This window comes from Littorina saxatilis, linkage group LG4 (genome assembly GCF_037325665.1).
Source record: "Littorina saxatilis isolate snail1 linkage group LG4, US_GU_Lsax_2.0, whole genome shotgun sequence".
Lineage (NCBI taxonomy): Eukaryota > Metazoa > Mollusca > Gastropoda > Littorinimorpha > Littorinidae > Littorina > Littorina saxatilis.
This window is the reverse complement of record NC_090248.1, coordinates 61597092-61610243: the sequence shown is the minus strand read 5'-3', so window position 1 is coordinate 61610243 and position 13152 is coordinate 61597092. Positions and strand designations below refer to the sequence as shown.

General features: G+C 41.8%; 1 protein-coding gene across 1 annotated transcript; it reads left to right on the top strand.

Annotated features, from left to right (window-relative positions):
* Positions 1–418: 418 nt before the first annotated feature.
* LOC138965283 (aminomethyltransferase, mitochondrial-like) lies at positions 419–12565 on the top strand. Its single transcript, XM_070337413.1, has 8 exons — positions 419–598; positions 2313–2435; positions 3126–3383; positions 4865–4943; positions 6010–6155; positions 9023–9209; positions 9614–9730; positions 10264–12565. Exons 1-8 carry the CDS (start codon positions 518–520, stop codon positions 10482–10484), a joined length of 1212 nt encoding a protein of 403 aa, XP_070193514.1. The 5' UTR covers positions 419–517; the 3' UTR covers positions 10485–12565.
* The last annotated feature ends 587 nt before the right edge of the window (positions 12566–13152 follow it).

Here is a 13152-nt window from a genome sequence, read left to right as displayed (position 1 = left end):
GACAACATTTTTTTCAATCTGAAATGTACTTTGTATTTTCAACATCTTAAACAAATCTCAACTTAATCATTCTTTGCAGAATTTCAGAGAAATATATATTTTGACGTACTGAGATTCATTTGTTGCTGTTTTAGTGCATTGTTTGTAAAAGACATGCTTAATATAGTAAATAATCTCTAAATGGTTATCCAATCAATTTTGTTCTTACATATCTGACCGTACAAAAGTACCATGTGCGCTTCCAGCTTTTCTTGTTATATTGTCCTTCTGCGCGGTTTACAGGCTTAATAAATCAAACCGTACACAATACGTAAGTAAAGTAGTAGGAAAATAAAAGCATTTTTGTTCCACAAATAATGAAGTAAAACTAAGAAACGACAAAATGCGGTAAAGCATTCTGTTTCCGGAAGGTCTAAAGGTCACGGGGTGAAGGCCACACTGCTGAACACACTGCTATCTCTTGACTCAGCTGAGGTTCTTCACAAGCACTTGATGCTGGTACTGGCAGCACGCAGACATGCGTTTGCTTAGAATTGGATCGGCAGTGCTCACCCGTTGCAGAACAACCTTGCACCCTGCGCGAAAATATGCAACGGAGGTAATTTGCAGCAGTTTTCAACGAGACTTTTGTAACATGTGGAGCCAGGGCCGCACAGTATTTAACACAAGACCTGTTAAATTGACATTCAACACGAGGTCAGAAAAGACAGGCGCACATAAGCTTACAAGGCCTCATGACACATATGATCCACTTCAAAGGTCCTACGCAGAAGCGATATTGTCAGAATTGTTGCACATGAACACTCTAACCTTTAATGCGGAGACGAGTGCCCAGACTAGATGGCCTACTTTCACTTTTCTTCTCACTACAAGTGCGTCCCCCCGCGGGTTAGGGGGAAGAATTTAACCGATGCTCCCCAGCAGGTCGTAAGAGGCGACCAACGGATTCTGTTTCTCCTTTTACCCTTGTTAAGTGTTTCTTGTATAGAATATAGTCAATTTTTGTAAAGAAATGTTAAGTCCTTTGTACTGGAAACTTGCATTCTCCCAGTAAGGTCATATATTGTTGTACGTTGCAAGCCCCTGGAGCAATTTTTTGATTAGTGCTTTTGTGAACAAGAAACAATTAACAAGTGGCTCTATCCCGTCGCGATATAACCTTCGTGGTTGAAAACGACGTTAAACACCAAATAAAAAACGCTCGCGCTGGACCCGAGTACTCTTCAGACATTCACACACAAACACACACACACACACACACACACACACACACACACACACACACACACACACACACACACACACACTCTCTCTCCCTCACTCCCTCCCTCCCTCTCTCTCTCTTTCTTACACACACACACACACGAGTACAGACTCATGCACGCGCGCACACACACACACACACACACACAAACAGTAACACTAACACATGTGCACAAAATGAACACACACACACACACACACCGCGCGAGAGAAAAAGACTACAGGGAGGCATTGACGTCAAAGACTTTCAACCGTGACGTAATTACGTCACTATTCTTGGTTTACGGTACCATTCGGCGGCTTTGCTACGAGTATGCCATAGTCTTGGTTGGCCGAGACCTTGCACCGTTCTATGAGCCGAACCGCAGTTCTATCCCACCGCGAATTCCGCCCGCCGTTAAGAGTCATTTTTGTGATTTATTTCGCATTTAGGTCCCAGGTAACATTATGAAGTTTTAATACGATCAATCGGACCTATTATCAAGTTAGTGTATCAACTTTTGAACGAACTGCGCCCAGTAGTTTCCCAGCAATAAGCTGTTAAGTCGAGACACACAGACAGACAGACACACAATTAAAGTCTGCTGGACCCTTGTACTAGCGTACTCGGGGATAAAGAAAGACTATAAGTGCGTCAGAAGCATCCCCATCAACAACACACACAAAATGTACGGGTTGTGTGCCCATACATAACTGAGAATCCAGCTATCCCAGATGCAATTTGATCACTGATGTTGTGATATCACACGAAGGGCTGATGAGCAAAAACGCATGCATGCTTCAGCTGCTCTGACAAAAAAAGACAATCATCAAATGCATTCAGAAAGAGACCGGTCATATGGCTTCCATCTCCAGGGTCTCGGGGTCTTCACATAAAGTTGATCAATCCGTGTCCGTCCCGGCCCGAATTTGAACCTGCGACCTTAAGATCATAGTCCAGTGCTCTACCAACTGAGTTACTGGGCCCCCTTTGAGTAAAGGTTGCTGTCGATATTTAAATTGTTTTCCAATTTCACTGTGACTTTAAGCATTAGTACTTCCAATTTCAGAGAAATCTGCAGAGGACTTGCCTGTACGACTTCCATGTCTCACAAGGGGCGAAGATGGTGCCCTTTGCGGGATGGGAGATGCCAGTCCAGTACAAGACCAGCATCTCGGAAGAGCATTTCCAGGTCTTAACAAAATTTTTGTTTTGTTTTCAATCACTGTCCAGCAACAACAACAACAACAAACAGCAAAAACGAAATTAATGCCTCTAGCAGATTGCTGTAAGGTGTGTGTGTGTGTGTGTGTTGTTCCTGGTTAGGGAATGAAGGAGACAAAGGAATTGACTATCAGTTGATTTCTGCACCCAGCACACAACCTAGAGTTGAACTTGTCACATGTGTGGAGTGAAAGTATTTTCAGTGGCTGTGCAGGCATGTAGGAATTTTGGAGTGTAAATCAGTTAATTGGTTGAAAAGAGTAGTCTCTTGAATTTTCAAAAGGGTCTTTCTAAGGAGGTTACTTTAATGAAGTATTTGTATCGTTTTCAGAAGTTAAAATGGTATAAAATTAGAGTAATGACAAATGTTTTGATTCATCACTGCATACAATCACAAATTAGTCCCCATTTCCTCTTCATTTCTTTCACTTTTAATAATTTTTTTACATCTGGAGACAACACGCCACCACTGCTGGCCAGAAGACACCAGCCTGGGCACCAAGCTCTGGGGACCTGCTGCCGAACTGCAGAGACTGCGGACTTCATGGCAGCCACCGACCTGAGGATATTACGGCCATGAATATTGAATGTAGAAGAAGAAGAATTTGTTTGGCGGTGTTGGCAGACGTGTACAGTGTTCTCAATTTCTGTGTGTCAGGTGAGAAACTCGGTGGGCATCTTCGACGTGTCGCACATGCTACAGTCACACGTGAGCGGCGCTGACCGCTGCGCCATGATGGAGAGCCTGGTGGTGGGGGACATCGCGGGGCTGAAGGACAACACGGGCACACTGACCGTCTTCACCCAATACAGGGGCGGCATCCTGGACGACCTGATCGTCACCAGCACAGACCAGGGCTACCTCTATGTTGTATCCAACGCTGGCTGCATCGACAAGGATTGGACCAATATGGTGGTAGGTACCATGTGGCATTTCTTTAAGTATAATGTGTGTACTGTAGTGAATTCTTCTATATTACGCATCATAAGAAACTAGGCAGATAAGTGTGAGTGCTGATCTTTTGTAGTGGGGGGTGTTGGAGTTTACTAGATTGTAATAACTCATATTGTCTTATTTGAATTCTCACTCAGAAAGATGATGTATTCTACTTTGCCTATTAAAGGCACAGTGCAGCTCACAGCCTTCGTTTTGCGTTTTTGTTGCAGCTGAGTGCATTTACAGTTCAAAAATCCTCCTATGGTAGTAAAACAAACCCAAAACTACCCAACGACGACATCTGTGAAGCTCGACAGTTTCTTGTTCACGCGAGTGCATAAATTAACCTAGTTATTACGTGGTGTTTGGTCGGAGTTCGATTCAACTGAGTGATTCCGGCCTCCATTTTGTTTTACGCAAACTCATGATGACGTCTGACATAGTTTGCTAGTGACGTGTCTTTTCAGTTGTGCATGATGTGCATGTTGTGATCTACCTGATCTAAATTTAGATCCAAAAATAGGCCAAGACCAGCCGGGTCCGAGTACGAAATTAATTCGTAAAAAAATCGCACTTCTTGACTCTTTGGGTGCAAGTCAATGAAACTTGGCAGTTCTTCTAACGGATAGCTGCCTGAGGTATGACTAAAAGCCCCAGGGGCTCCGTGCACCTGGATTTGACAAGTTCAGTACCTTTAGTATCAAGCTTACAAAGAGAACATTCCCTGTGTTCGATAATGATACATGATCATTTGCATTCCCGAAAGTAAGGTTGGTGCCAGTTGCGTAAGTGAAATTCTGATGAAAAATCAACGTTGCTCAGTTTACTGAATGAACGATTGTACCCTTAAACACTGTGAGTTTCTGTCATTGTAACACTCAGTTTCTGTGATTGTAACTGCATGGGTGTTACTCTTCCGGCTTTTGCCGGATTTCCGGTTTTTGAAAAAATGTGAAGCCGGAAATTCCGGTTTTCCGGGTTTTCAAAAAAAAAAAAAAAAAAAAAGCTTCGTTTCGCTAAGTTGAAATAACGAGCAGCGGTTCCGATCCGACTTTTGACACCGGTTCGCGTGCTTTCTCGGTTCGCTCCCTTGGATTTGCCGCCATCTTGCTTATTATGATTTGGTTTCGTCGGTGTCCAGAAACTTTCTTTCAAACTTGAGCATTTTGGACCCCTGCCTTTCAGGTTTTTTGATTTTTCCCAGTAACACCCATGTAACTGTGATTGTAACACTGAGTTTCTGTGATTGTAACACTGAGTTTCTGTGATTGTAACACTGTGAGTTTCTGTGATTGTAACACTGTGATTGTAAGTTGTAACACTGAGTTTCTGTGATTGTAACACTGTGATTGTAAGTTGTAACACTGTGAGTTTCTGTGATTGTAACACTGAGTTTCTGTGATTGTAACACTGTGATTGTAAGTTGTAACACTGTGAGTTTCTGTGATTGATCTTTGCAGGAAGCAGAAAATATTTTCAGGGATGCGCATCGAGACGTCAAGCTTGAGCGCAACATGAACGCCCTGATCGCTGTGCAGGGTACGTCTGTGTCAACACAACGTCTTTTTTTTTCTCCCTCTATCAAGCAAAAAACAGGAATGGTTAGTTAGTAGAACGTTAAATTTTTCACAAAACAAAACATTAACAAGTACGTACATCAACCCAAGTCTTTTTTCGGTTTTTGATTCAGAAATTTAGAAAGTTGGCAGGTTATCTGTTTTTGGATTTTTTATATTTCATGAAAGTTGTCTTTCTTTCTTTCTTTCTTTCTTTGGTGTTTAACGTCGTTATATCGCGACGGAAAGTTGTCATTGTGTGGACAAAATGTACAGTATTTTGCAGCCTTTCTGCTTGCTTTACATACATTTTTGTTCAGCTGAGAGCGTGAGAAATTCATTTAATCATTCCAACACTTTTAACAAAAGTAAACGTCCATGGCCGAAAGCAGAGGTGCAGGACCCATGCGGTGCCTAACTGCTGCACCACGTATCAAACGCTTCATGACAGGCAGAGGTGCAGGACCCATGCGGTGCCTAACTGCTGCACCACGTATCGAACGCTTGATGACAGGCACAACCATAAGCAAACAAGAAGACAAAAGTAAACAGAAAGAAAGAAGATGAAGGTTAACACAAATGTGTATCACCAATTCAGCAGAAATGACTAGATCGAAATAAGTGGCAGTATTTTGAGTATTGCTTGAAGCAGGCACAATGCTGACTTTGAGTGATTTGCATTGATTGACATAAAGCAAAACTATTTTGCGCAGCGGTATGGCTTAAATGCATATGGCTCCTGAAAATTGCAACATTTTCACAACATTTTGCATGAGCGCAATCCGTGCTTGGGCTGTATAGGTTGTTTTATGATAGAACGAAAATGATGATACAGTGGAACCCCCTTTATAGACCTTCAAAAACCTGAGAAAATCTGGCCTTTTGAAGGAGGGAGTCTCAAAGCGGGGGTACATCTACAAAGGTTATGAACAGAGAATGTGAGAAAACTGGTTCTTAAAAGGGAGGGGGTCTTAAAAGGGGTGTTCTACAGTACTGGAAAGAGTTTACCCTTGATTTTTATTGTGTGCTCATGGATGTACGTTTCTCAGGTCCATTGATGACGAAAGCTCTGCAGCCATTGGTGAACTTTGACCTTTCAAAACTGCCCTTCATGACCAGCACCCTGGGCAGTGTGGCCGGTGTGCAGAACTGTCGCGTCTCCCGCTGTGGTTACACTGGAGAGGACGGTGTGGAGGTATGGCTTTTGGTCCAGTTAATCACATGTAGTACATGTATTCAGAACTGTCGCGTCTCCCGCTGTGGTTACACTGGAGAGGACAGTGTGGAGGTATGGCTTTTGGTCCAGTTAATCACATGTAGTACATGTATTCAGAACTGTCGCGTCTCCCGCTGTGGTTACACTGGAGAGGACGGTGTGGAGGTATGGCTTTTGGTCCAGTTAATCACATGTACATGAATTCAGATGTAAAAAAACAACACAGAAGAAGAAGAAGATGTTGAAAACCAAAAGAGATCTGTAATCACCAAGACAGCACAAATTTGTCACAGTTGTCGCCAATGAAGGCTTCTTCAGGACTACATTGAAAAAGTAAACGAAAAATCAAAAGAAAGAGAACCAAAAAATAACAAGAGGCGAAGCCTTCAAGGCTCACGTAAGAAATCGACAAACAGTAACACAAACTCAATCACTCCGTCACACATACACACACACACACACACACACACACACACACACACACACACACACACACACACACACACACACACACACACACACACACACACACACACACACACACACACACAGTAAGCATAGGTGAAACTGTGCAAGAAAGCGAGACCCTGGATCTGCCAAGTAGTCTCGGCCCGCTCACAATAACAATGACCGAGACTTTCAGTAATTCCTTTGCGTGACGTCTAACCCTCTTACGTCATAATGTGACGTCTTCAAATAGTTTCTATCACACACGTCAAACACTTTTGACCGAGACTGACGTAATCCATAGACTCGGAAATGTTAAAGTTTCTATCACACACACACACACACACACACACACACACACACACACGCACGCACGCACAGACAGACAAAGTTTATCATCGCATAGGCTACACTTACGTGAGCCAAAAAGGAGAGGGAAAGAATCAACTGTAGGGGAAAATAACTGTAGTCCAAGAGTTTAAAAGTATGTTTAAGAAAATGATACTTTTTGACTCACATGCGAAGCAAAAGTGAGTATGTACTCACCCGAGTCGTCCGTCCGTCCGTCCGTCCGTCCGTCCGTCCGGACGTCCGGAAAACTTTAACGTTGGATATTTCTTGGACACTATTCAGTCTATCAGTACCAAATTTGGCAAGATGGTGTATGATGACAAGGCCCCATAAAACATACATAGCATCTTGACCTTGCTTCAAGGTCAAGGTCGCAGGGGCCATAAATGTTGCCTAAAAAACAGCTATTTTTCACATTTTTCCCATTTTCTCTGAAGTTTTTGAGATTCAATACCTCACCTATATATGATATATAGGGCAAAGTAAGCCCCATCTTTTGATACCAGTTTGGTTTACCTTGCTTCAAGGTCAAGGTCACAGGAGCTCTTCAAAGTTGGATTGTATACATATTTTGAAGTGACCTTGACCCTGAACTATGGAAGATAACTGTTTCAAACTTAAAAATTATGTGGGGCACATGTTATGCTTTCATCATGAGACACATTTGGTCACATATGATCAAGGTCACTTTGACCTTTATGAAATGTGACCAAAATAAGGTAGTGAACCACTAAAAGTGACCATATCTCATGGTAGAAAGAGCCAATAAGCACCATTGTACTTCCTATGTCTTGAATTAACAGCTTTGTGTTGCATGACCTTGGATGACCTTGACCTTGGGTCAAGGTCACATGTATTTTGGTAGGAAAAATGTGTAAAGCAGTTCTTAGTGTATGATGTCATTGCTAGGTTTAGTTATTTGACCTTGACCCTGAAGGTCAAGGTCATGTAAAGGTCAAGCATGTGAGTCGTATGGGCTTTGCCCTTCTTGTTTTTTATTGATTGTAAACATACTGCAGATGAAGTCGATTTTGATACATAGTGGGTGTGTGCCTGGGATACACATTATAGGAAGTGTTTTCCCGGGGTACTTTTTATGTTACCAAGAAAAAACGCCTCCAGGGAATGCACTCACTTTATATTCAACTGAGCACAAATAATGGCAGTGAAACCTTTCTGATATATCTTACAGTAGAACTAAAACTATGCAGGTTTGAATTGCTTAGTCTGTTGTTTTCTTTTACAAAGGTGCAAAGAGACTGGTTCTGATGAACACTTGCTCATTCCTTATGCAGACCTGTTTACCCTTACGATTTTGGCGTAATTTATTACGATTTTCTGCACAAAAAATACGCCATTCCGCTATATCCGTGTCAAGACTACGATTTTCATTAAAAAAAAAAAAGTAAAAAAAACATTTTTTTTTATTTTATTAATTCACATGTTTGGCATGGTGTTTTTTCAATGGCAAAATGGGGTGAAAAAGCACAGGACTGACAAGAGATCATGTCTGTCTGATGAGACGCTGGAGAGCCTTCTAGTGGCGAAGTCTCGCCCTCACTCATTCGGCAAGCGCAAGTACAGTAGAGAAGCGCTTGACACACTGAAAAAGGCCTACTACGAGCAAAGGAAAAAGAATCAGTGATGCATGTGCTTTTGATGTGATCTTCTTTGAAATTATGATGACTACAAAAACTGACTGATGTGTTTTGTTTGTGAATGATGGATATATGTGCATGATTGCGTTTCGCAGACACAGTTGTCATGTGCGTTGTAATTGGCGACGAATGCTGGATGATTACTATTTTTGTGCCAGGATTACTATTTTTGGGGCTGAGCATTACTCCAAAACACTTATGGGGGTAAACAGGTCTGCTTATGTGTTCTTACTGTTTTCTTTCTGTTTGATATTTTAATATTACAATGACTCTGCTCTGACCTTCTCGTTTTTTGCAAGCTCACAATTCATTTCCTTTGTTTAATCTGACAGTAGCTACCTGGAGTTGCTCATTTATCAAAAACTGTGCAGTATGTTTTGTTGCTTGCAGATTTCCGTGCCTCAAGGTGACATTGTAAACGTGTTGGAAAAGTTACTGGCGTCAAAAGATGCTGATGTCAAAATGATTGGACTTGGCGCACGAGACAGTCTGCGGTTGGAGGCGGGTCTTTGTCTCTATGGCAACGACATAGATGAAACCACAACACCAGTAGAAGCTTCACTTACATGGGTTGTAGGTAGGTTGCTACTAAATCTCATGCATTTTTCATCATACAAAAATTGACTGTTTATTCGGGCACCCATCTGTCTTCATGAGCCCACATAGAGCATCAGATCGTTGATCTATAATGATGAAGGGTTTACAATAGAACTGTCAGATGATGTTTATTGATTACCAACAAGTTACGCAAGGGAATACTGAGTCAAGTTTTATTTCAAGCACTAAAAAATTCACCAAGTATAGATTCAAAGCTGCAGACACAGAAAGATTCAGACACAGAAGAAAAAAAACATTTACAAGTAAAAATGACTTTCTAAGAATACTCACCTCAATTTAAGTGATGTATTCGAAAGAAATACACAAACACACCAGATTGATTACAAGGAAAGTGTTGACTAACCCTCCTCGTGCAACTTTCAGGGAAAGCACGGCGACAGAAAGCAGATTTCCCAGGTGCTGAGATTATCGTGGAGCAGATTAAGTCCAAGCCGACTCGTCGCAGGGTGGGCTTCTTGTCCACTGGGCCCCCCGCTAGAGGTTTGTACGCATTACATCAGACAGTACATGCCCTTCACTTCTACAGTGCTACCTGCCATGTGAGGACACCTCCCAAGAAGGGACACTGTTGTCCCCTTGTCTATTATACCAGTCTTGACAGGCATCCTGCAATGTAGGGACATCTTTGGCTGCTCCCAAGGGTGTCCTTTCATCGCAGGTACCACTCTTCAGGGTCCAGGCCAGGCATTGATCACTGGTTATTGATGAAATACAATTCAACATGACCGATTGGTCTCCTGGATAGGGGTGGGGGGGAGGGGAGGTTGAGAGAGAGGGGAGGGGGGGGGGGGGGTAAAGCCCTACCATGTCTAAATGGTTTGTGTACAGTACTACAGGGTTCAGGCTTAACTTTGCTGATCAGTCATTGAAGTATTCAGTTTTGAAATCACTAATCATTAGTCAGTTGTAGGGGGGGGGGGGGGGGGGGGGGTGTTGTGACTCATCAAATTAATTCCGTATACGTTTTTAAGTGTTCTTTCACTGACTTGTTGGCGTTCTGTTCTGCTTTGCAGGAGGCGCTGTTATTTATGATTCCAATGGAGTCAAGGTCATTGGCAAGATCACCAGTGGCTGCCCTTCGCCGACCTTGAAGCAGAACGTTGCTATGGGATACGTTAAGAAAGACTTTGCCAAAAATGGCACCAATGTCAAGATTGAAATCAGAAAGAAGTTGCATGATGCGCAGGTCGCCAAGATGCCTTTTGTCCCAACGAATTATTACATACCCAAATAAAATTCTTCTTTGAGTGATTCAAAGACTGTTTTGGCAAATAACTCTACAGGGGTTTTAATTCACTGTGGAAGAGTTGTGCCCCACTTGCAACAAGTTCTTTGAAGTTTACTGGCATAAGGAAAGTGTTCCATCGAACCCCCAGTCCTAATGACAACACTGATAACAGTTTGCTATGCTTGAGGTGTGTGTAATTTTTTGTTTTTATCGCAGGCATGTTGCAACTGTATTTCTAATGAGAAAGTCATAAAAATCATGTTTCAGATGAATTAATCTAAACTGACATCCTCTGTGTCTTATGAATGAACGTAAACTGACTTGCATCAGTCCCTGGTAGCCATATTAGTTAAAGGGATGTTAAAAATCAATAACGAACTATCTAACATTCTGTATGTCATATCATGATTTTGACTTAAGCATGTGATTATACCTTGTACAGTGGAACCCCCCTTTTAAGACCTCCACAAATCTGAGAAAATCAGGTCTTAAAAAGGAGGGGGTCTTAAATGGGAGGTTCCACTGTACTTTGCTCATGCTTTCAAAGTCAGAGCTCTCCAGATGTGCCATGAGTTTGGTGTACGTTTTCTTTTGGTTTTCTGCCTCTAGCTGTTCTCCTGACTGCAGGAAGACAGTCCTGTGGATCACCTAAAATCTCAGCCAGTTGGAGTAGAGATTACATCACTTGTTTACAGAGTATTTCCTCACCGAAGAAGCATTAGTCACTTTTACATGCTCTCATTCAGTGGATGATCTGAAAGCCATACTGTTCGTTTTGTGGCAGTATGGTAGTTACAATCTCTTCTCCTTCCAAATCATGAACTTTGTCCTTTTGGACGTTCAGCGAGTGGAGTTTTGAGTAGAGCTGGTTAAAATGGGTCTGTGGGTGGCCCAGGCTCAGTAACAGTTTAAAACTGTATAGTATATATATACACAGTTCTGTGGCAGTCAGTACTGGAAGAGGATGGACCTGGCACCTCCCACCTAGGTTGGCTTGGAAGCACTCCAGTGAAGGAGCTGCGGAGAGTCTTGTTGAGTATAGTTCCATTGAGTCGATTGACTGATGGTGCGTGGGAAGGTGTTACATATGGAGCGGGGTGTCATCCTCTCTTGAAACTTTCTCTGGGAGCCTCTAGTTCTGTAAGGTACACAGCAGACAAGATTTCAGTATTGATTGAAAGGACTGCCATGGTATTGCTTTTGCAAAAGGAGTGTAGTGTTCATGTGAGAGTGTGTCATTTCAAGGCCTATTTTCCCTATTAGAAGTAGTCAAAGAAAAACAACTACCGCTACCTTTGCTCGTCGACCTTAGGTTTTGCAGACATGTTCTGTTTTTATTACATGTATCTTTTCTCTACGACAAAATGGTTGACGACAGTGTGTTTCTTTTGATATTGTTTGTTTCCTGTGTTCTGCAGTCTAATCAGGTGATTAGACGTGCTTGCAATCCTGTGTTCTGTGTCATGTTTGGTCCATGATCGTACATTGCAATGGTTTGACAGCCAAAATATTCTTTTGTTGTAATAATAATTATCATGCAGGACTTGTACATCTCTTTTTAGTTGTAATGAGTTGTGTCTTCTGAGCAAGTTTCTTGGACAGTCTCAGGTAAGTTTATTATCTGTATCATGAGTGTTTTGTCTGTCTGTATCATGAGTGTTTTGTCTGTCTGTATCATGAGTGTTTTGTCTGTCTGTATCATGAGTGTTTTGTCAGTCTGTCCACTTAAAAGATCGCTGGGTCAAACTACAGGGAATGTAACGTTTTGTTTAGTCATGAATTAAACGTTCCAATAACATACCATACTTGGGTTTTTTATTCAAAAATTGAATGCTTGCCCTTCCTCCCTACTGTCAGTCAAGAAACGTCTTTGTTCTTTCTGCCTTCTGTGTAAATAAAGGCCTACTGACTTGTCCATTGCCCTTTTGATGAATCGGTGATTAATTAATCTAGAGCCGGTAAATTGTTTCTGGTGCTGAATGATGATTGATGGGTAATACAATGCGTGCAGTAGGTATATTATATTATGCATAATCATGAACTCTATCTTGGTTTTACACATTAAAATATATATTTGATTGTAACAACCAGTGTGCTCTTCTTAGTTTACAGTAAGAGATAGTGTGTGTTATAGAATGAGAGAGAGGGTGTGTTTTGGTGTGTGATAAAACAAAGATTGTTCACAATCTCATCCTGACTGTTGTTTTCCCTAAGTATTACACATGTAGTTATGAATTGTTAATTTAGTAAGATCAATCGTTCATTAATCACGCATGTAATACCACAGAAACTTTTCATTGATAATTTATTATGACAAAATGACATGAAATTGCACATGGTTGTATGCCTAGGGTAGCAGCCTAACATTTCAACTGATTGAGGTACATCCCGGTGTTGATCTGAATGTTTACATGCAGGTTTTTCACCAAGCGCTTCATACAAGTCAATATTCAAACACAACAAGGTGTTCAACAACATACAGCAAGTTGGCTGTGTCTTCAACTTAACAGTAACACACATACTAACTTTCTCTCTCTCACACACACACTTTCTCTATATCTCACACACACACATTCTCTCTCACGCACACACACACACTAGTCTTGTTTGAGATGTCTTACATGTTATCACATTCTGTCAAGCATCCCAGTTACCGGTTTCACCCTTAGCTACG